This window comes from Sebastes umbrosus, chromosome 22, assembly GCF_015220745.1.
Source record: "Sebastes umbrosus isolate fSebUmb1 chromosome 22, fSebUmb1.pri, whole genome shotgun sequence".
Classification (NCBI taxonomy): domain Eukaryota; kingdom Metazoa; phylum Chordata; class Actinopteri; order Perciformes; family Sebastidae; genus Sebastes; species Sebastes umbrosus.
In genome coordinates, this window is record NC_051290.1 from 2,958,499 (window position 1) to 2,983,625 (window position 25,127).

Consider the following 25,127-nt stretch of genomic DNA (forward strand, 5'->3'; position numbering starts at 1 on the left):
TTTGCACGAAAATACTGGTGTCATCTGGTGCACAGATTTATTCTGGTATAGAAATTCATACAAAAATATACATTTATATTATATTTTACACATTCACTCACTGATATCAAACAGTTTCTACCACACATTATTCTAATCTGAATATCTTTAATACACCTGGAACGGGCTGAATGCTTGGCCTGTGTTGTTGCTGTGTTGTTTCTAGAGAACCGCTCACACAAACAGCTTCACACTGAGCTTCCTTTGGTCCTGAGCAACACACCTACCATGACACAGTCAGACACACACCGAGTCAACCTGGAAACACCGGTGAAATACACTTAGTGAGATGTTTACACTCAGGATGATCATTTGGAGGGAGGCCTGAACCGACGGACTGACGGTGTTACAGACTTTCTCACTAGAGTTAAGGACTTTTGGAGCTCGTGCTGCTTTCACTGCAAAGGGCTGGGTTTTTAGGTTGGATCATTTTTAAAATCTAGTGTCCTCAAATAATCATTAGAACAACTTCAAATAAACTGAGCTGAAACAAACGTTCATAAGAACTTAAGATAGACTTAACTCAAACAAATATGCAATAAAACATCTTAAGACAAACTAAAAACATTTTTTTTGTTCAAATATATAAACAGTGTTTTTACCCATCTTGACATAATGAATAATAAATAAAGTTTATGGAGCATTTTATGGGTCCAAACATCACTTTGTCTTCATGTCCCACAACTGTGGTCTCAATGTTGAGACACATAAAATGATGATGAAGTCTTTAGACATTAGAATTACAATATCTGTCATAAACAACAACATATGTTATATTGCTTTGTGTGTATGAAGACATCTCCGGTTACTGGCTACATTTTTCAGGGTGTAGAAAAAATCTTGAAATCTTTTTTTCTTTCTGTTTTTACAGTACATCAATATGTCCATATGAAACAAATATGACAGTTTTCCATATTTTAGAGGATCTTGATGGAGTAACAATTAAATTCTGACTAGTCAAAATAAGGTTGTAGATATCTAAAACTGTAGTTACGGATAGTGAAAATGTAATTACAGATATCTTGAATTACAGTTTTGAGGTGAAATGACGTTGCAGATATCTGTAATTACTGTGGAGGCAATTTCTGTGAAGGCCTCGAAAACCGAGAGAGCGTCTTTTAAAGGTTTAATAAACACTTGCAAGTGGGCAAACAACCATCAACATAAATGCTCAGGACTGAGAGCCCTGAGTCTCTCCGTTTGGCGACATTTATAACCTTGCGTGCATGCTCACAGTCGTATATCTCACATTATCTGTCTGACTGACACTTCTGTCCATTTAGGGTTTCTTGTCCGCAAATAGGCGCTACAAGTTTGTTGACTAGGTATGCAACACCCAAACTGAAATAGGCTTCAAGGGCCATGAGTGTCACCTGTCAGGACCTCCAACATAATTACGTCAGAAGGGAGCAGAAGCTATTCAAACATACTGTGGCGCTGCACTGCAGCCGTATGGGTTTATAAAGTGTGTCTGGAGACAATAAATCTACACGAGAGACTAATGTGATGTGTCCAGCTCTGAGAAATACCTCAAATAGTTGAAGTTAGGCATTGACCTTGAATAGTTGAAGTTAGGCATTGACCTTGAATGGTTGAGGTTAGGCATTGACCTTGAATGGTTGAAGTTAGGCATTGACCTTGAATGGTTGAAGTTAGGCATTGACCTTGAATGGTTGAGGTTAGGCATTGACCTTGAATGGTTGAGGTTAGGCATTGACCTTGAATGGTTGAGGTTAGGCATTGACCTTGAGTGGTTGAGGTCAGGCATTGACCTTGAATGTTTAAGGTCAGGCATTGACCTTGAATGGTTGAGGTTAGGCATTGACCTTGAATGGTTGAGGTTAGGCATTGACCTTGAGTGGTTGAGGTCAGGCATTGACCTTGAATGTTTAAGGTCAGGCATTGACGTTGAATGGTTGAGGTTAGGATAGGTCGTCGGGCAGCGAGTCTCGCAAGAGTTTTCGCATGTTTTTGCAGCTTGGGGGTTACCTTCTAGACACGACCTTATCTCAGCACTGGAGGTTGGCGCTTGGTTAGTCGTGATGAGTTGTTCCTTTAAGAATCTCATCTTCTGTACGGCTCTATTGATGTTTCCTCTTTTACGAGTAGATTTAAGACGGAAGGCAAAGTAGAGTCCAGTACAGAGAACCAGTGGAGCTGCTGTCAGTGCAACGTAGAAGGCGATCATTCCCCAACTCTCTGGTTGTGGTCTCATTGTTGGTGTCTCTGGTTGTGGTCTCATTGTTGGTCTCTCTGGTTCTGGTCTCATTGTTGGTGTCGGAGGTTTGGGCTCATCAGCAGCTGCTGTAAAGGACAGAAAATAAAATGTGTCTGATTGTCTGAAGTGGAACCATTTTACTGAAACAGGAAACTAAATAAATCCAGCAGACTGACAAAAGAAAGACTAAATATGATCCTAGTCTTCATCAGCGGTAGCCATGACGTACGTTTTACTGCGTCTGGTAGTCGCTTTCAGTCCAAAATGGCGGAAGCGTAGCTCTGCTGCTGGGAGCTGACGTTGTAATGGAACGACCAGTTGACTTTCACTTCTTAGTAATATGTGTTCTTTGGTACAGCTCCAGCAGGGATGAAGCTGAGACTACTTTATACTAACCAGTATGACCCCTGCAGCATGCTAACATGCTAAACTAAGATGTGTTTAGCACTAGCAGGGCTGTAGACTCTTAGTCTGGTTTCACTGACTGACTTCTACTGAATCAACTCACCTGTGACTTTGAGGAGACATATCCTAGAGCCACTACCATAACCTGTCTGCACGTCACACCGGTACCAACCAGAGTCATTAATCCTGAGTCTGGACATGTGAAGTCTGATTCGTCCGTCTCTGAGGACGTCTTTGTCCCACCGGACTCGTCCTGTAAACTGTTTATCCTGAGACTCTGGGACCTCAACACCTTCATGGAGATGAAACAGGACTAAGTGTCTGGGCTCAGCAAACAGTCGACAGAGGATAAAAAGTGAGTTGAAGGAACTGCTGGTTCTGGTTGGGAACATCCACTCCAGTGTGATGTTGTGGTTCTCCTCTGCCTGATAGGAGGTCTGTGTCACATTCACTACAAATGCTCCTGTAGAGGAGACAGAGAGAGAAAGTGAGCAGCAGACAAACTGACAACTTGAACATGTCAAACTCCATCTAGAGATGTTTGTCTGAAAGTGTATTTAGTGTTTGTGGATAATAAAGTGAAGGTCAACTAACCAGAGACACAGGAGGTCAGACTGAGGAGCAGCAGGATGCTGCAGATCATCTTCATCCTGTGAGAGGAGACAGAAACACATCAGATACAAGTTCAGTTATTACAGGTAGAACAGAGACAATCTACAGTCTGTCTTTAGTCCTCACAGGACTTCTTCCTCTGTGCTACTGATTACACATGACTGACCAGTGGACTGACACCAAGACAGGAACACTAATGTACTTCTGACACCAGATGGAGCCAGTTTAGTAGATTAGATATTTGGAGGTAATATGATCTGCTTTGACCTGACAGCAGTGGGAGGTGACTGAAAGCTGCAGTCAAGACAAACACACTCTCACCAAACTACTGACTCCTCATTAGATCAAACCTTCAATAAAATGTCATCAGACTAATCTATACTCGTCTCCAATGATTGTTGTTATATTCCTGTTATTGTGGACTATTTAAAGGCTGTATTATCTGTGATCATCATGCATTAATGGTTTAACCTAAAAAACAAAGTTTTTGTACAGTTTTTCTCAAGAATTTTTACATGTTTGTGTGTGTGTGTGTGTGTGTGTGTGTGTGTGTGTGTGTGTGTGTGTGTGTGTGTGTGTGTGGTGTGTGTGTGTGTGTGTGTGTGTGTGGTGTGTGTGTGTGTGTGTGTGTGTGTGTGTGTGTGTGTGTGTGTGTGTGCACGCCTTGGATTATTTTTGAGGGAGACTTGCATTTTGTACTTTTTGAGACCATGTTCCACCATTTAATGAACCCTTCAGAGCTGTCTCACCCTCTTGGCACACAACAGACAACACAAAAAGAGGAAATGAGTAGAAGTAGCCATATACTCACATGACTAGTTAAAATAAATAACCCATCCAGAGTGAAGTCAGGATCAGGAGAAACAGACGGAGAGACAACGAGTCTATAAACTAAACTCCAGAGGAACCTGGTTGTTTGTTGATTTGTTTTCTATTTATTTCACTTCATGTCTCTATTCGTTCCTGGTCAGCCACTAAATATAAAACAGTCATAATTATTCTCAACACATTTCTTCACAAAAATAAAAAAAACATTTACATTATTAATATAATATATCAACTATAGTATTTCTACATTACCTTGAGTCTCTTCTGTCCTACAGGACCAAATGAGATGCGCAGCAACGACAACCAACACTTGAAGCCTTGCTTCACTCTCCTTCTTCCTCCTCCTCTGTTCAGGGTGACTTCTTCTTTCACTTTCATCCTCATCAAGCATTTTCTCACAGTTCATCATGGTCGGCAGGTCGATGCCTCACCTCTACCGTAAAGCAGGTTGAAATGACGTGCAGGTCTCACCGACTTACCACAATGTAAAATATTGAGTATAAATTCGTACACTAACAGTACTTTTATATGTACTATATATATATATATATATACTATATCCTGACAGTAGTACATGAAACAGGTTACCTGAAAAAAAATCATGTTCCTCTGTGTCCTCCGGTGCTCCTAACGGCATCTGCAAGATTTCACAGACCGGAGGAAAACAAGCAGTAAGAGCTGATCTGAGTTCTGCCGTCCAGCTGCCGTCTATGAGAGCTGAGAGAGTCAATCACTCGCGAACTCCGACCAAACGGTCAAACTAGGCAGCGCTGATCAAATATGAATCAATATTCTGTTACGTTAATGTCTATTTCTCTCCTCAGATGTTCTCAGAATCATCTTGTAGTGCACGGGTTAGATGTAAAATGAGAAAGTTTGTGACCCAGCCGCCATGTTGAGATCAGTTGAGGAAATACCAAGCATCGCCCACCAGCTGGAGCTCAGCCAATAGGAACGCTCTCTCAATGAAATGACCTGTGATTGGTCAAAGTCTCCCGTCACAGACTAGATTATTTAAAGCCTGAAAACAGAGCCATGAGGAGGAGCAGAAGTCTAGTTTTCTCTCACAACACTTGAATTACAATATGCTGAAAGGTTATTATGGGATTTTTGCCGACTGATGCCAAAAACATTCTGCCTACTGGTTTAATCCACAGATATCACTGGAGAAAGGAGATCAGTAGCATGCAGAGCCATTACCTCATCGCACAAAAATCATGAAATCTTCTATTTTTAGAAAATGTTTTTATATCAATATTTACAATGACACACAAAGCTTGATCAAAGATGAATTTAAATGTCTTAAAAACATTATAGAAATTTAAAAAGGAAAACGTTATTGTAATGTTGCAGTGAGGACATTTAGTATAAGAACAAGTGATGAAAACCATGAAAATATAAACATGTTACAGATTAAAATCTTAAAAACTCTAAAAGGCCATACTGAAGGAATCACTACATTTATATGAATGAACACATTATAAAGTTAACATTAGGAGATTCAGTGCAAGGTAACAATATCCATCAGTAAACAGAGGACATAAAACACATGATTGATAACAGCTGGAGGGAGAACTGAACCAACTTACAGCTAAATCTTAATGATGAACTCTTCATTCAGTAATGATGAGTTAAGGTTAGGTATTGACCTCTAATGGTTGAGGTTAGGATAGGTCTTGGAGGTTACCTTCTAGACACTACCTTATCTCAGCACTGGAGGTTGTCGCTTGGTTAGACGTGATGGGTTGTTCCTCTGAGGATCTTATTGGCTGTACGGCTGTATAGATGTTTCCTCTATTACCAGTAGATTTATGAAGGAAGGCAAATTAGAGTCCAGCACAGAGAACCAGTAGAGCTGCTGTCAGTACAACGTAGAGGCCGATCCTTCCCCGACTCTCTGGTTGTGAGCTCATTGTTGGTGTCGGAGGTTTGGGCTCATCAGCAGCTGCTGTAAAGGACAGAAAATGAAATGTGTGTGATTGTCTGAAGTTTCACACTAAACTAAAATGATACGACGACAAACTGAGACTTTCTGGACTTCAAACATCATGTTTTAAATTGACAAACATCATGTGTGTGATTCATGGAGCAATTCAAACAGGATCCAAAACATATTTATCTCTCTCCGTTGACTAGCGTTCATATTTATTCAGAAATCAGGTCCCATGGTGGTCCACTAGAAGAGGAGGGACTTCACCTCTCTATGGAGTTCACAGTGTTAGCCGCCATGTTGGAACAGTGTTTTGCCCTCCAGGCTCTGAGCCAGTCGAGACTGCAGCATGCTAACATGCTAAACTAAGATGTGTTTAGCACTAGCAGGGCTGTAGACTCTTAGTCTGGTTTCACTGACTGACTTCTACTGAATACACTCACCTGTGACATTGAGGTGACATATCCTAGAGACCCTATCATCACCTGTGTCCATGTCACACCGGTACCGACCAGAGTCATTAATCCTGAGTCTGGACATGTGAAGTCTGATTCGTCCGTCTCTGAGGACGTCTTTGTCCCACCGGACTCGTCCTGTAAACTGTTCATCCTGAGACTCTGGGACCTCAACACCTTTAAGGAGATGAAACAGGACTATGGTATTGTGATCAGCTGACAGTCGACAGAGGATATAAAGTGCGTTGGGGGAACTGCTGGTTCTGGGTGGGAACATCCACTCCAGTGTGATGTTGTGGTTCTCCTCTGCCTGATAGGAGGTCTGTGTCACATTCACTACAAATGCTCCTGTAGAGGAGACAGAGAGGGAAAGTGAGCAGCAGACAAACTGACAACTTGAACATGTCAAACTCCATCTAGAGATGTTTGTCTGAAAGTGTATTTAGTGTTTGTGGATAATAAAGTGAAGGTCAACTAACCAGAGACACAGGAGGTCAGACTGAGGAGCAGCAGGATGCTGCAGATCATCTTCATCCTGTGAGAGGAGACAGAAACACATCAGATACAAGTTCAGTTATTACAGGTAGAACAGAGACAATCTACAGTCTGTCTTTAGTCCTCACAGGACTTCTTCCTCTGTGCTACTGATTACACATGACTGACCAGTGGACTGACACCAAGACAGGAACACTAATGTACTTCTGACACCAGATGGAGCCAGTTTAGTAGATTAGATATTTACAACTGAGGAAGAACAGGAAGTATGATCTGCTCTGAGATCAACAGTGTTGAACACTCTCACCAAACAACTGACTCCTCATTAGATCAAACCTTCAATAAAATGTTATCAGACTAATCTATACTCGTCTCCAATGATTGTTGTTATATTCCTGTTATTGTGGACTATTTAAAGGCTGTATTATCTGTGATCATCATGCATTAATGGTTTAACCTCCATGTTGTGTTTCTGTAGTCAGAGTAGGGGGTTACAGAGGAAAACTATTTCACCAACTAGATTTCTCCTCGATGGTTAACGAAGCTTCTGGTCAGCTTTTGATTTTACGCTCAACACAGACTAGAGGAGCGACACTAAAGGACGAGGACACTACGAGGACACCACTAGGACACTACTTGGTAGTAGTGGCGGCCAATAGAAGGCGCTAGCCCCGCCCCCCCCCCCAGAGCCAGACAGCCACACACAAAAAAAAACATTACTACTACTACTACTAATAATAATAATAATAAATTATACAAATTGTCAATGTTTGTGTTTAAAATATGGAATGCATCAGTAATATGTGTAAAATACGATAGAAAATCATCTGATCCTCAGAACACTAGAGTCCATGTTTCTTAATTACACTTCCTGTTTACTTCCCTGATCTTTACCTCACTATTGGTTTACCAAACAAAGCAAGGTCAGTAGGGTTATCACGTTAAGTAAACATTTCTATTACATGTTATATTGTTATATTACATTAGTATTGTATTACATGTTTATTATTGTATTATAAGACATGCAGTGGTGGAAGTACTCAGATCTTGTACTTCAGTAAAAGTAGCAATACTACCATGTAGAAATACTCTGTTACAGGTAAGGGTTAAAAACCCTTCTTAAGTAAAAGTGCAAAAATATTAGCATATGAATATACTTAAAGTACCAAACATAAAAGTACACATTATGCAGAATAATGTATATTATTGGATTATACTTATTGATGCATTAATGTGTTCATCACTTTAATGTTGCAGCTGGTAAAGCTGATATAAATGACTTTATATACTGCTGGGTAGTTTAATCTATAATAATACATCATTTATTATTATATACTGCTGGTAGTTTAATCTATAATAATACATCATTTATTATTATATACTGCTGGGTAGTTTAATCTATAATAATACAACATGTATTATTATATACTGCTGGTAGTTTAATCTATAATAATACATCATTTATTATTATATACTGCTGGTAGTTTAATCTATAATAATACACCATTTATTATTATATACTGCTGGTAGTTTAATCTATAATAATACATCATTTATTATTATATACTGCTGGTAGTTTAATCTATAATAATACATCATTTATTATTATATACTGCTGGGTAGTTTAATCTATAATAATACATCATTTATTATTATATACTGCTGGGTAGTTTAATCTATAATAATACATCATTTATTATTATATACTGCTGGTAGTTTAATCTATAATAATACATCAGTTATTATTATATACTGCTGGGTAGTTTAATCTATAATAATACATCATTTATTATTATATACTGCTGGGTAGTTTAATCTATAATAATACATAATGTATTATTATATACTGCTGGGTAGTTTAATCTATAATAATACATAATGTATTATTATATACTGCTGGGTAGTTTAATCTATAATAATACATGATTTATTATTATATACTGCTGGGTAGTTTAATCTATAATAATACATGATTTATTATTATATACTGCTGGGTAGTTTAATCTATAATAATACATGATTTATTATTATATACTGCTGGGTAGTTTAATCTATAATAATACATCATTTATTATTATATACTGCTGGGTAGTTTAATCTATAATAATACATGATTTATTATTATATACTGCTGGGTAGTTTAATCTATAATAATACATCATTTATTATTATATACTGCTGGGTAGTTTAATCTATAATAATACATGATTTATTATTATATACTGCTGGGTAGTTTAATCTATAATAATACATAATGTATTATTATATACTGCTGGGTAGTTTAATCTATAATAATACATGATTTATTATTATATACTGCTGGGTAGTTTAATCTATAATAATACATCATTTATTATTATATACTGCTGGGTAGTTTAATCTATAATAATACATGATTTATTATTATATACTGCTGGTAGTTTAATCTATAATAATACATCATTTATTATTATATACTGCTGGGTAGTTTAATCTATAATAATACATCATTTATTATTATATACTGCTGGTAGTTTAATCTATAATAATACATCATTTATTATTATATACTGCTGGGTAGTTTAATCTATAATAATACATCATTTATTATTATATACTGCTGGGTAGTTTAATCTATAATAATACATCATTTATTATTATATACTGCTGGTAGTTTAATCTATAATAACACATAATTTATTCTTTGATTATATTTTGTATTAATAATCTGAATCTGTAAAGTAACTAAAGTTATTAAATCAATGTAGTGGAGTAAACAGTCTAATATTTCCCTCTGAGATGTAGTGGAGTAGAACATGGAAATACTCAAGTGAAGTACAAGTACCTCAAAATTGTACTTAAGTACAGTACTTGAATAAATGTACTTAGTTACTTTCCACCACTGAGTTCATGTTATACTGTTGTGTTGTTCTAAGCATTCTTTACTGCTCCTGTTGGAGTAAAACAATTGTTGATTATTTAACTGTAAAGTAGTAATGTGTTTTTAATACCTTCACTCTTTTGCATTAGAGAGGAAAAATATTTCACCAACTAGATTTCTCTCCAGATGAGAACACAACTTAACAGAGTCTCTAAACTAAACTCCAGAGGAACCTGGTTGTTTGTTGATTTGTTGTCTATTTATTTCACTTCATGTCTCTATTCGTTCCTGGTCAGCCACTAAATATAAAACAGTCCAAATTATTCTCAACACATTTCTTCACAAAAATAAAATAAAAACATTTACAGGATTAATATAATATATCAACTATCTGTATTTCTACATTACCTTGAGTCTCTTCTGTCGCACCACAGGAACAAACTATGAGACTCTGAGCAACACCCAACAATCCTGTTGCTGGTGGTGGTTTCCCGTTTCCTCCCTTGAGATTAACTTAGTTTTTTATTTTCGATTTCACGCAGCAAACTGTTCCAGTTCCAGCTGGTGATTGAGGTCAAAATAATAAATATACATTATAGTTATTATATGTATAAATATACAACAATTTACAATCTAATGAACATTTCTACCGTTTTCTAGACTAGACAAGAGTCTATTTGATCCTAAATACAATCTATGTACTTTATGTTGTTGACGTCTGTATGACAATAAAGTAGAATAAATTATATAAATGTTACAGGTTCTGTGAGTTTCAGTGTTTTCATGATTAACTGTGTTGTAAATCCCAGCATGTGATGCGCCTTGCTGGAGATTTCCATGGTGATGACTGGTGCCGCTTCAGCAGCGTTCATTTCCACCTCCCTCGTCCTGTGATGCCATCGATGCTGTACACCAATCCTCACACCAACACACACACACATATTATATATATACATATATGGCATGCCGTTCAGGAAATTATTATATATATAATGTGAGATTTGAGAATATTGAACTAACACTGAATATATTGAATGAATCTGAATATATGGTCTTGTGTTTTAGGTCATTATCCGTACAGATGTTGGTGCTGCTAGATGTGTGTGTCAGTATGAGCGAGTCAGCAGGAAATCTAGTATCAGCAATCCTAAATAATGAGGAGATAATTAACATCCTGGTGAATGTGTGTACCACGGGCCAAGATAATACTGGTAAACATATTCAACACCGTTCTACAGATGAAGAGTTTATTCACTTTTTCATCGTGGAAGAGTAATGCAGAACTGAACTAGTTCAATAAAGCTGGAAAAATATTGACAGATTTGAACTTCCCAGATCAATAACTCATAAAGGAAATGTAGTTTAAACACCAACGAGGGCTCTTTCTAACCGTAGTGAGGTAGACAACCAGCTACAAGCTCATTTTAAATCACAACCAGCCTTTAGTCCTCCGAGCTGGACACATAACAAATACATCCATGGTCTGTATGTGCAGCCGGCTGTGAGACGAGAGGTCAGGGACCGTCCACAAAGTGTAACCGAAAAGACTTGCTACAAAAATATTCAATAACTTCACTATTATACAGCGTAGAGATACCAAAATCACTTCACACATCCTCAGCGGTCTCTTCCTGGGTATACTACAACGCTTAGTTTGGAAAAATGTGCTTTTGCATCATTTTGGTGTATTTATAATGGGAACAATATTAAATGCTCTTTGTCATGGACAAGTCTACAGACAGACAGACAGACAGACAGACAGACAGACAGGCAGGCAGACAGGCAGGCAGGCAGGCAGACAGACAGACAGACAGACAGGCAGGCAGACAGACAGACAGACAGACAGGCAGACAGGCAGGCAGGCAGGCAGACAGACAGACAGACAGACAGACAGAGCAGCACCTTTTACAAAGGAAGAAACTACATTTTTATATTAGACAAATACAAAGAAGTTGAACTCTTAATCCAGACTAACAGTAACACAGTTGAAGCTGCTAAATGCAGGATGAACAGCTGGTAAAAGAAAAAACTCCAGATGTGTGAATGTGTAAATTAACAGACTTATTAATTTAACAGAACACTCAAAAGTCAGATATAATTATCTAGATATAAACAGCTTTTAAAAGTATAACGAATGACTGGATTATACCTAACCATGCCCAGTAATAACAATACGGTTTGTATGACTATTTGAACCTTCTTTCAGTTGCTTCTTACGGGGTAGATCTCCATGGTAACTGATGCTGGGTAGATCACCATGGTAACTGATGCTGAACAGCTAACCTGCTCCAGAGCAGGTTATATTCCAGATCAGAGATCAACTCGTATAAAAGCACCTCCTACTGACCAATCAGAGCTCAGTGCGGTGATTGTATGATAATATTACACACATATGAAGAAGTTACAGTCATAATCCAGACTAAAAACAACAGTTAAACTGACAGATGCAGGAAGAACAGCTGGATTTATGCTGTGGGTGTTTACCGCTTTGAATTATATTTTTATATTTATTCTTTTAATCATAGGGTAAACAGAAATGCAATCTATTCATCTATTACACTCCTAAAAGCTATTTATATTTAGAAGACTATATCTGACTTTTGAGTGTTCCGTTAAATTAATAAATCTGTTAATTTACGCATTCACACATCTGGAGTTTTTTCTTTTTCCAGCTGTTCTTCCTGCATTTAGCAGCTTCAACTGTGTTACTTTTAGTCTGGATTAAGTGTTTAACTTCTTCGTATTTGTCTAATATAGTTCCTTCCTTTGTTAAATGCACCGCTCTGCCTGTCTGTCAGTAGTCTTGTTCATGTCTGTGATTGGTCAGATGCTGCAAACACCTCCTCGTTCATGTGAACGCGCTCATAACCAGACTGAGAAACCCTGGGTTGACTTACCGAGTTGATAACCAGCTTCATAGTACAGTTTAGCGAGATCTCGTTTGTTAGGTTAAGTGAAGCCAGATAACGAGAAGATACCCTGGAGATGTTGAACTCGCTCTGCAGTACAGGCCTCAGGCCTCAGGCCTCTGAAAGGAAAGATCAATGTCATGTGTATTTAAAGCTACTAGTACATAACAACAGCACATTTCTTTTCTGATGATTCAATGCATGACTTTTGAGTATTTGCATAGTGAAGTATTAGTACTTTTAAATAAATAAATTGTTATAAGCTGGCAAGAGTAGACCCAATATGCAGCACACAGAACACGTGAGTAAAATTTATTAAAGAACAAAAATGAATCTTAATCATAAGCTGGGAGTCGGTAGGGGGGCTGGTCAGAGGGGCTTGGAGTGTCCAGTCCTGGGGAGTTGATCCTAGTGTGGACCGGCAGGGCACGAGGAGCGAATCTTCCACTCAACTCCAGATTAAAGCACAGGAAATGTTTGTGAGTCCAATAAAGGCGAGGCGAAGGCGGGGCGAAGGTGGCAAGCAGACGTGGTGGATCTTGAACACAAGGAAAAACAGGCAGGATCAGTCAAGGCGACAGGTAACATCAAAAACAAGTTCCAAAAGCTAAGATAACAAAATAAAATAAAATGAAATATGGATAAAACAAAATGAAAAAAAAAACAACAGATAAAATAAAGAAATAAAGAAAAAATAAAGAAAACTTTACAAAAGCCAACATAACTGGGCAAAGATCAATATATCATGTGACTGTGTACAGTGTGTGTGCTTGAGAGGGGTGGCTGGCTGTCAGTCAGGGTGCAAATCAAATTAAGGCAAGCTTAAAAAAGAATAAGATAAAATAAAGTAAAATTGATAGTTCTGGTGGATTGTTTTGGAGTATTATGTAGAGGGGTGTTCTGGTGGCCCATTGTCCTTCATGGATTAACTGTGTCATGGCAGGTTATGGATGGCTCTCTGTATAGATCTCTGGGTGAGGTGGAGGATGGAAGGAATCCCAGGGCTGATATACTGCAGTGGTTGTGAATTGATTGGATGATCCTCATCAGGTGCGTCAGCCTGAGAGGAGGAGGAGGAGGAGGAGGAAGAGGAGGAAGGAAGCCCACGCCCACCTGCACTTCCACACACACAAAGACAAACAGAGGAAGTCAACACAGGAGACTAAAGGGCAGGAAACACAGAGAAACACAGAGAAACACTGGGAAAAACTGAGTAGGAGTCTGATATAAACTGGAAAAACAAAGTTTGGAAACTTGTGTTTGGTGGATTATTTCTCTGTTGTTACAATGCTAATGGTCATTGTATTTTACATGGTTGGAAAGCCTGTTTATTTACCTTCACAATGATGTCCAACTTGTAAGGATCATGCATTTGTGGGATGAGCAGCACAGCTGATGATGTGGGTAGCGCCCAAGAAAAATTTGCCAAAATGCTCTGCCAATGGTAAACAGTGTGTTCTCATAAGGCTACCAGGAAGCCTGCAATGACTGCCCTTCACTGTCAGGCCCGTTTGCGCTGGTGTCGACAACACAGACAACGGAACCTGAACATGTGGGGGAATGTCATGTTCAGTGATGAGTCCAGGTTCTGTCTGCCAAAGTTGGATGGCAGGGTCAAAGTATGGAGACGACGTGGAGAACGCTATGCTGATTGTTGCATCGATGGAGTAACAGCTTTTGGTGGGGGCAGTGTCATGGTGTGGGGCGGCATCTCCCTCACTGGCAAAACAAGGCTTGTCATCATTGAAGGCCATCTCAATGCAGTGAGATATCGGGATGAGATTCTGCAGCCAGTGGCGATCCCATATCTCCACAATCTGGGACCTAACTTCATCCTCCAAGATGACAACGCTCGCCCCCACAGAGCCAGGGTTATCACAGACTACCTCCACAATGTGGGAGTAGAGAGAATGGAAGGGCCTGCCAACAGTCCAGACCTCAACCCAATTCAACACTTGTAGGATCAGCTTGGGCGTGCTGTACGTCTTAGAGTGACCAACACAACCACGCTGGCTGACCTGCAACCAATCCTGGTTAAGGAATGGAACGCCATCCCACAGCAACGTGTGACCAGGTTGGTGACCAGCATGAGGAGGAGGTGCCAGGCTGTTGTGGCTGCGTATGGATCTTCCACCGCTACTGAGGCTCCTGACGTTGGATTCAATCAATCAATATGTCATGTTTGTTCCTTGTTACTGATAGAGAGTTCAATCATCCAATCCACCGAACAACTCAAAACAAGAGTCAACACCAACAGGAGAATACACTGTTTACCATTGATGGAGCATTTTGGCAAATTTTTCTTGGGCGCTACCCACATAATCAGCTGTGCTGCTCATCCCACAAGCGCATGATCCTTACAAGTTGGACATCATTGTGAAGGTAAATAAACAGGCTTTCCAACGATGTAAAATACAATGACCATTAGCATTGTAACAACAGAGAAATAATCCACCAAACACAAGTTTCCAAACTTTGTTTTTCCACTATACAACATAAATGAGCTGAATTCTTCTACCACCTCTGGCTACAGTAATAATCCACAGATGTTTATGTCTCAGGATCAATAAACACTACATCATAACTGATGTATTTATGACACTGAAACCTCAGAAGATGCGTTTAAAGTCCTGACTGTGTTTGTTATTAGAAGCTTCGAAGACCTTAAGGGACCCACATCATCACTGCAGCTTCATTTCCTTGTTGCGCACTTGATAAACAGACTACCTCTTTGTCTGTGAGGAAAACACGCAGCAACTAATATCAACGACAAAGTGTTAAAACAAAGTACAAACTATGAGTTCTGTCAACTGAAAATCACAATACATCTGAAGATCAAATCCTGCAGGAGGTTGGCTGGTTTATCTGATGTGTTTGTCTGTTTTTCAGCCACGTGTTGACAGCAGTAAATACCGGCTAACACAGTTTAAATACACAGTTAAAACACAAAAGGTGAATCTTACAGGATGTTTTGAGCTACTTATGTGTTAGAAGACGAGCGAGCAGCTCTCTGTGTGTCTGTCACAGGGGCTCTTTTCTGTAATGTCAGATGGGCGTTACATTCAACAAACGAGGGTACTTTCTCAAATAATAGGGCATTTGGCCAGTAAACTGCAGCGAGTCATGTAGTCATGTGACCTGCCTTCCTGTTATGGCTACTGTTGCCATCTATTGTCTGACAGCCAGAGAGCCAGTAGAGGCTGATTGATTGATCAATAATTCCACCACTTTACATAGAGTAAAAATATTGTAAAAATAATGATTTGATTAATAATACCAACAATATACATAGAGTAACAAAAAAAAAAAAAAATAATGATTTGATTAATAATTACCACCGCTTTACATACAGTAAAAAAAACAAATAAAATAATGATAAATGCATTAATAAATACACGCATTTAAAAATAAATATAAAACGAATTAATGAATTGATAAAAAATAAATGCAAAAATAAATACATTTAAAAATGAATACAAATAAACACATAAATAAATAAAAGAGAAATAATACAAGAATTAATTAATTAAATTAAAACAGAATAATTCATATTATATTTGCTGTATCCTCCCTCCTCTGGATCATACATTTCCCATAATGCATTTCATTATAGAAAAGACATTTTTTATTTTTTATTTTTTTATTCCAGAGCCACAGAAGACATAAGATCTATAAGCATTACAGGATGAGTAGTACTCCTCTTGACGAGTAAACTAAACTTCCTTCAGTGTGCTTTTAATATCACACACAGGTGGGATATGAAAAGTGACTTTTATTGATATTTAATCATAATAAAGTTGACATTGATTATGAGATGACTTACTTCACTTTGTGAGGCAGATCAGAAAATATTTTTTTGAGATAAATCTAGAGATAAATGTTAACATGACATCTAGTGGTCTTTTTCAGTACTACAAGTTTAATAGCAGCTTTTTTCCTCAGAACAATTAATCAAATCCTTAATATAATATCCTTAAATATGTTCAACAAAGAGGCAAAACAAACAGATAGATATTAGACGTGAAGCTCGATGGTTTCATTAGTATTAATATTAGTTGTCCAACAACGTAATCTTTTATCTGCAGGCTCATATTTGAATGAAGCAACACAGACAGGAGCTCTGGGCTAAATCACTTTATTTGATCTGAATACACACCAGTCATTGCTCACATAAAAGGGATTTGAATTCTGTCAAATGGTCATTTTAATGGACGAATACAATGACCTTCACATAACCTTGTGTCTCTTCTGTCCTACAGGACCAAACTACGAGACTCTGCTGAGCAACAACCAACCGTGGAAGCCAACTGAAAAATGAGAAATTACATCTGTCTACTCTGCTGCTCGCTCCTCCTTCTCCTCCTCCTCCTCCTCCTCCTCCTCCTCCTCTGTTCAGGTTGAAAATGATTATAAATTATTGATCCCCAGGGAAAATCGAGGTACGTTTTGCTCCCCATCTCGATTATATATAATATTTAATACTCATTATCATCAAACAAACAGGCTGTTGAGCAGTGAAGAAAGGAACACAGGAAAATACTGGTGTCATCTGGTGCACAGATTTATTCTGGTATAGAAATTCATACAAAAATATACATTTATATTATATTATACACATTCACTCACTGATATCAAACAGTTTCTACCACACATTATTCCAATCTGAATATCTTTAATACACCTGGAACGGTTTGAATGCTTGGCCTGTGTTGTTGCTGTGTTGTTTTCTGAGTCAACCCGGAAACACCGGTGAAATACACTTTAGACAAATAATCATTAGAACAACTTAAAATAAACTTAGCTCAAAGAAATATTAATTACATCTTAACATAAACTTAACACAAATAAATATCAACAAGAACAACTTAATATAAACTTAACTCAAACTGATATTCATTAGAACAACTTAAAGAATGTGTAAAGCAAAAAAATATGCATTCTGGGTTTGTCACACCACAGAACAATGTGTTACTAACCACATGATTAAAAAAAACGCCAAGTATCCAAAATTAGCTTTAAAAATCATGTAAAAATCAACCTGAAACCTCTCTTAGTAAAACAAGTCAGTGATGAAAATGACAATTACTGTGGTGGGACTTGAACCCATGATCACGTTAACATGAGACTCACGCTCTACCGACTGATCTAATCAACATAACTTATGTCAATATTCTGGGTTTGTATTTCGTCTTACAAAAAACATGTTTGTGAAGATGGGTGGAGTTATGTTAAGGATGGCTCCAGTGCATCATCGAGCCATGATTTCAACCCCGCCTAAAAAATCCTGAACACAAAACTGGCCAAAAACATTCAACGGTCTAACTCCACATCCAGTACTGCAATGTTCACAGTCTTTGCAACATGTTTTCAGTCATCATTTCCAACATTTATCATGTGTTTAGAAACAAAACTCTGAAGTTCCTTCACACGGCTTTTAAGATAAACTGAACTCAAACTAATATTCATTAGAACAACTTGAAGTTGTTACTATGGTTACCTGCTGGGATGTTTGATGTGCCATTGAGAAACTGGTGTTTTCTGTGCACATGGTATAAAACAGAACTGCTTTGTCTGATTTATGCTTCTGATTCAACTGTTTCCACTGACCCATTGGAATTTCTCTGAAGATGTAGCGCTCCACATTTACGCCGAAATTGAATGAATAAAAGGCAACAAACAGCCAGCACAACTGCTGCTGTCAGTCCCAGTCCAGAGTAGAGGCCGATCCATCCCCGACTTGTTGCGTCGTGTCCCTTAGGTCCGGGCCAATTCTTCGCTGCTGTAAAGAGACCAAACAAATCTGCGTCATTCAGGTGAAGAAGCTGCTGAATTGAATCAGTTCAGAAAGTTCTCCTGTAATCAACTCACCAGTGACATTGAGGCGGCATTCACGGAAACTGACATACGGATCTATGATCACTTGGCACACGTAGACGCCCGAGTCATCAGCCCTGAGTCTGGACATGTGAAGTCTGAGTCGTCCTTCTCTGAGGACGTCTTTGTCACACTGGACTCGTCCTGTAAACTGTTCATCCTGATACTCTGGGTCCTCAACACCTTTATGGAGATGAAACAGGACGGAGCGCCTGTCATCAGTAGGCATCTCACAATATACTATATAAGAGTCGAGGGGTCTGTTGATTAGATTTGAGAAGATCCATTCCATGGTGATGTTGTGGTTCTCCTCGGCCTCGTAGGACGTCCTGGTAAATGCTCCTGTAGAGGAGACAGAGAGGGAAAGTGAGGAGCAGACAAACTGACAACTTGAACATGTCAAACTCCATCTGTGGACAGTTTAGTGATCACGGTCTTTTCAATTATTAGTTCAACCGATACCTATTTATAACAAAGCTAAATTCTTGAGTGTTTTTGGGAGGTCACAGTGACATTTGATCACCAAAATCTAATCAGTTCATCCTTGAGTTCAAGTGGAAGTTTGTGCCAAATTTGAAGAAATTCCCTCACGGTGTTCCTGAGATATCAGGAGAATGAGATGGACCATAGACTGTGTATAAGAAGTGGACGTAGTCACCCATTGGTTGGTGGACTGCAGTTTTGAAGCCTCGAGTTCGGCCTTCATGGTTTTTGACCGTCGCCTTCTTGATTTTTGGGCATCTCCATTTTGGTTTTTGGCTTTTTCCATCTTGTCTTTTGGTTTTTAGCTTTCGCGACTTTGGTTTTTGGCCATTGCCTTTTTGCCGTCGCAATCTTGTTTTTTGGTATTTGGCTTTTGCCATCTTGTTTTTTGTATCTGTATGTCGCCATCGTGTTTTTTGGCAACCAGAAGTGACACGAGAGGGTGGAGCTAAGTACAACCGAACGCTGAATACGTCCTTTTTAGATTAATGTTACAATTAACTTTAATGAACTGAAAACACACTGTGAAAGGGTTAAAGTTGTAAGACGAAAACGCGGACAACTCCCAGACCGGACAACGCCGTGGTAGCGACCTGTCAATGACAAGGTAGCCCCGCCCTAAAGCATCCCCTGCTTTATGGTCTATCTTGACTCTAAATGGGATCATAATTTACTAAATGAACATCATGCTGTATTGAAGAAGACTTGAAACTAGCGATTGAGACCATAAACTCATGTTTACAATGTTTACTGAGGTAATAAATCAAGTGAGAAGTAGACTCATTTTCTCATAGACTTCTATACAATCAGACTTCTTTTAGCACCCAGAGGAGTCGCCCCCTGCTGGCTGTTAGAGAGATTAAGGCACTTCAACATTGGCTTCACTTTTCAGAACCGGAGGTTGCTGCCTGGGACGAACGGACAACATGAAAACATAATGTCTCTGACCATGGCGTCATGTCGTGGAGGCACAAAAAAGTAATGCATGAAAAGTAAAAAAAGTCTGAAAGTGTATTTAGTGTTTGTGGATAATAAAGTGAAAGTAAACTAACCAGAGACACAGGAGGTCAGACTGAGGAGCAGCAGGATGCTGCAGATCACCTTCTCCATATCTTCTCTGTATAAACAAAAGAATGAAATTCAGAGGGAAAATCATGCATAAATAAATACATACATTTAAAAATAAATATAAAATAAATAAAAATAAATGCAAGAATAAATAAATACATTTAAAAATAAATTAATAAAAATAAATACATAAATAAATGAAAGGGACAATTAAACAGAAGTAAATAAATAAGGGAAGTAATACGAAGATAAATAATGAAGCAAATTAAAACAGAAATATAAATTTATGGCACATTTTTATCAAATAATTAATGGCTACATTAATGACTATTTATGACATTTATTAATTTATAGTCATTTATTTATTTATTTTTGCAGGTTCTGTCCTCCTAATTATGGGATATTAAGTGTAGATTGACAAGGAAAAAAATAATTCAAATGATTTCAGTATAAGGCTGAATCATCATACTTTATGAATGTACTGTAAGTTTTAAAACGATGAGGTCCTACCTGTTCATGTTTTTGTGCTCGGTGTCTGTCAGCTGTTCCAGGGAACCACGAATTCCTCCCCAAGTGCATCAACGAGGTCGAGCAAAAGAGGTTTCCCCACTAAACAACCTTCTGGTTGCATGGCATCGATCAGATACAGGAAAGACCTGGAAAGAAAACACGTTGCTTTACTCTTTAATTCTCACTGTTATAAACGGATTATTAACTTTCCATGAATTCCAAAGATACCACATGCATATTAACAGCTATCTGTACAAACAGTGATGTTGATGGTATTCAGATCAAAACAGGAAGTAACAAAACACACATAGCTACACAGTCGACATCAAGATCATATCTGAACGCTGCTGACAACAAAACAGGGAAATGAATGATGGCGATTCTGTGTGCAGACTGATAAGAAAGTTTCTTTTCTTATTGACCTTTGAGTCAAGTTTGGAGTCACCACGCTTCGATGGTGACGTCAAAAATAGCATTCCTAAAGTGAACTAGTGATGAGTCGCCCTCACTTGCCCCCTGACCCCCACTAGGTGACTTCACGCCTGGGAAAAAAGTAAAGAAAAAAGCACAAATAAAGCGTTTTTGTTTTACTTTAAAGCATGCAAACATGTTCTAGTAGAAACCCAAAATACAATAAGCACCTGAAAATAAGCAAAGTAAGTCCTTTTTAAACTACATTCATATTTGCATAATGATTCAAGGAGTTAAATTACTTTCTTTTTGCATTTCTTTCTGTAGCTAACTACTGAAACTACAAACAATGTTGGGCCATAAAAGGAAAGGAATGCCCAGGCACTGCATTCACCAGGAGGCCACCGCCATCGCAACTTCAAACTAGTGTCAAAAACTCAGTTTATTTGCGTACTTCATCTAGACAACACAGATAATGTATTTTAATAAAGATTGATTGCTCCATAGGTGATGTTTTAAATGCTTCATTTCCATTAACTGCAACAGTTCACGAGGAGAGAATTCAAAATACTGTCAAAAATACAGTTTTTGAGATAAAACTCTGAAATGTACCAGCCGACATCTAACAATGAGCTGAGAATGATTTATTTTCATGAGCATTGGAGCTTTATTTAGTGAGGATTTGCAGTAGCTGTGTACAGTAGGCCCGTTTACACTGAAACATTTTGATGCACTGTCGGCTCAATATGCACCAAGTTTGGTTTCGATTGAGCAAAAAATGAGGGAGGAGATTTAATACGTTTTAGTGATGGATTTCATAATTCCTGCCACGTTGAGGCGTCTGAAACTTTAGTTTGCTGACTGGACCGATGTGCAAAGTTTGGTTTATTTTCATGCCGGGGAAGGCAGATTTCCTAGGAAGAAGAAGAAGAAGAAGAAGAAGAAGAAGAAGAAGAAGAAGAAGAAGAATATTGACTAAAACAAGAGCTTTTTCTAAGTAGCTTTAGTTAGCTCCTAGGGTTCTGTGGCTTTAGTCCAACTTCTTGCATCACTTGCTTTTGCATCACTACATGAGTAACCAGAAAGGCACTGGCAGCTCAAGGTCATGTCCTATCTCACAAAAAAGAAACGGATCAGTGAATCACATCCGCCCAGGAGTTTTAACCATAACCCTGCTGACAAACATGCAATGTAATAACACACATTGATATTAATATAGTGTATATACACACACATATATAAACTCACAGGGGACTTTTTTCAATGCATGACTTTTGAGTATTTTCACAGTGCATTAGTACTTTTAAATACATAAATGAGCTGAATTCTTCTACTACCTATAAACAGTAATAATCTATTTTGTCTCAGGATATAAACACTACATCATAACTGATGTATTTATGACACTGATCAAATCCTGCAGGAGGTTGGCCTGTTTATCTGATGTGTTTGTCTGTTTGTCAGCCACGTGTTGACAGCAGTAAATACCGGCTACCACAGTTTAAATACACAGTTTAAATACACAGTTTAAATAAACAGTTTAAACACACAGTTTAAACACACAGTTTAAATACACATTAAAACACAAAAGGTGAATCTTACAGGATGTTTGAGCTACTTACGTGTTAGAAGACGAGCGAGCAGCTCTCTGTGTGTGTCTGTCACAGAGGCTCTTTTCTGTTGTGTCAGATGGGCGTTTACATTCAACAAACGAGGGTACTTTCTCAAATAATAGGGCATCTGGCCAGTAAACTGCAGTGAGTCATGTAGTCATGTGACCTGCCTTCCTGTTATTGCTACTGTTGCCATCTAGTGTCTGACAGCCAGAGAGCCAGTAGAGGCTGATTGATTGATCAATAATTACCAACAATATACACAGAGTGAAAATATTATAAAAATAATGATAAATGCATTAATAAATACACGCATTTAAAAATAAATATAAAACGAATTAATTAATTGATAAAAAATAAATGCAAAAATAAATACATTTAAAAATGAATACAAATAAATACATAAATAAATAAAAGATAAATAATACAAGGATACATTAATAAAGAAGCAAATTAAAACAGAATAATTAATATTATATTTGCTGTATCCTCCGTCCTCTGGATCCTACATTTCCCATAATGCAATTCATTATAGAAAAGACAGCATTATTACAGAGCCACAGAAGACATAAGATCTATAAGCATTACAGGATGAGCAAACTAAAATTCCTTCATTGTGATTTTAATATCACACACAGGTGGGATATGAAAAGTGACTTTTATTGATATTTAATCATAATAAAGTTGACATGGATTATCAGATTGAGTGACTCAGACTTCACTTTGTGACGCAGATCAGAAAATTACATTCTTTGAGATAAATCTAGAGATAAATGTTAACATGACATCTAGTGGTCTTTTTCAGTACTACAAGTTTAATAGCAGCTTTTTCCCTCAGAACAGTTAGTCAAATCCTTAATATAATATCCTTAAATATGTTCAACAAAGAGGCAAAACAAACAGATAGATATTAGACGTGAAGCTCGATGGTTTCATTAGTATTAATATTAGTTTTCCAACAACGTAATCTTTTATCTGCAGGCTCATATTTGAATGAAGCAACACAGACAGGAGCTCTGGGCTAAATCACTTTATTTGATCTGAATACACACCAGTCATTGCTTAGAAAAAAGATTTGAATTCTGTCAAATGGTCATTTTAATGGAGAAATACAATGAGTTACATTTGCATTGTGAAAGTGGAAACTGGCACAGATGTCAGCTCAAATAAATCATCAGTGATTTATTTACTCTTCTGTTTAGTTTTTTTTAATTTGTATTCATTTATGTATTTATTTTTAATGTATTTATTATTTTTTGCATATTTTTTTATTCATTTAATTATTTTAGCATTTATTTTTAAATGTGTATATTTATTTATGTATTTATGCATTTACACCATGACACACGTCACACATGTTGAGTGACAGCCCTTCATTTGTATAATGAGGCAAAAATGCATAAAGAAATGTAAAAAGAGTTGTGTAAGGAAATTTATAAAGAAAAGAATACAGACATAAATAAGTTTAGGGAAATAAAAAAAAGAGTGAAATGTAAAGGGAAAAATTATGTTGAAAAATAAATAAATAAATGCATAAACACATGAATAAATGCATACAATTGAAAATAAATATAAAATAGATCAAAATAAATAAAAAATAAATAAAAAATGAATGCAGAAATAATTAAAAAAATATATACTTAAATAAATAAAAGGGACAATTTAACAGAAGAGTAAATAAATAAGGGAATTAATACAAAGATAAATAAATAATGAAACAAATTTTATTTTTGCTACATTTAATGACGTATCTATTTATTTATTGAGTCATTTATTTATTTAGATTTTGGAAGGTTCCGTCCTCCATACTGCTACACCTACTATGTTGCAAAAGTGAAATAACAACTTAAGCAACACGTTCTAACACTTTGTAAACCTGAATAAAACACAAACAAAAAGGCTTCTTTAAGTTTATGCAACAAAACCACTTAGTTAAGTTTTGAAAGTTTTAAAATAACTATGTTTCAAAAGTGTAAAACTTAACACTTGTGAACACAAAGAAGGGAAAAGTGGAGGAAGGCAGGTACAGATAAGAGTCCAGCATCAGATAACAGGGATCAGAAGCTGGAAAGCAAAGGCACAAAGCAACAATGACAAAGAAGGGCCGGTTATATACTGCAGGGCTGATGAGGGAAAGTGGGAACAGGTGAGCAGGTGAATGAGAGAGTCAGGAGAAAACTCTGGGGACATCTGGTGGATAGATGGAGAATGGCAAGTCCAGAGAGTTCCTTGGAAATGCATGGTGGGCCTGGGGGAAGTGAGACTTGCCTGGAGAATGAGTAAAATAATAACATGGTCACATGGTCTCAATGTGCCTTAAGGTGGTGCTTTTATCAATATTCCGACAGGTGACAGGAATCAGAATAAAAGTGTGAAATTAGAGGCTAAAATAAAGGTTGTCACCTCAGTTGGAGTTC

The 25,127-nt window shown here is 37.5% G+C and overlaps 1 protein-coding gene across 6 annotated transcripts in view; it reads right to left on the reverse strand.

Annotated features, from left to right (window-relative positions):
• Positions 1 to 22,849, reverse strand: part of LOC119481879 (butyrophilin subfamily 2 member A2-like) — a 429,385-nt gene extending 406,536 nt beyond the window's left edge. For 4 of the 6 annotated variants that reach the window (XR_005205283.1, XR_005205282.1, XM_037759195.1 and 1 more), the window contains exons 1-5: positions 22,720 to 22,849; positions 20,687 to 20,832; positions 20,161 to 20,225; positions 18,809 to 18,967; positions 6,476 to 6,664 (exon numbers count right to left, since the gene is read on the reverse strand). Coding sequence is in view for 4 of the 6 variants with exons in the window: in XM_037759195.1 (XP_037615123.1) it covers positions 6,476 to 6,664; positions 18,809 to 18,967; positions 20,161 to 20,225; positions 20,687 to 20,694 (421 nt within the window). In the remaining 2 variants the exon portion in view is untranslated. Of the gene's footprint in view, positions 1 to 5,853; positions 6,051 to 6,475; positions 6,665 to 17,288; positions 18,531 to 18,619; positions 18,968 to 20,160; positions 20,226 to 20,686; positions 20,833 to 22,719 lie in introns of those variants that run through there. The other 2 variants (XM_037759203.1, XM_037759198.1) reach the window with 2 other exon arrangements.
• Between the last annotated feature and the right edge of the window lie 2,278 nt (positions 22,850 to 25,127).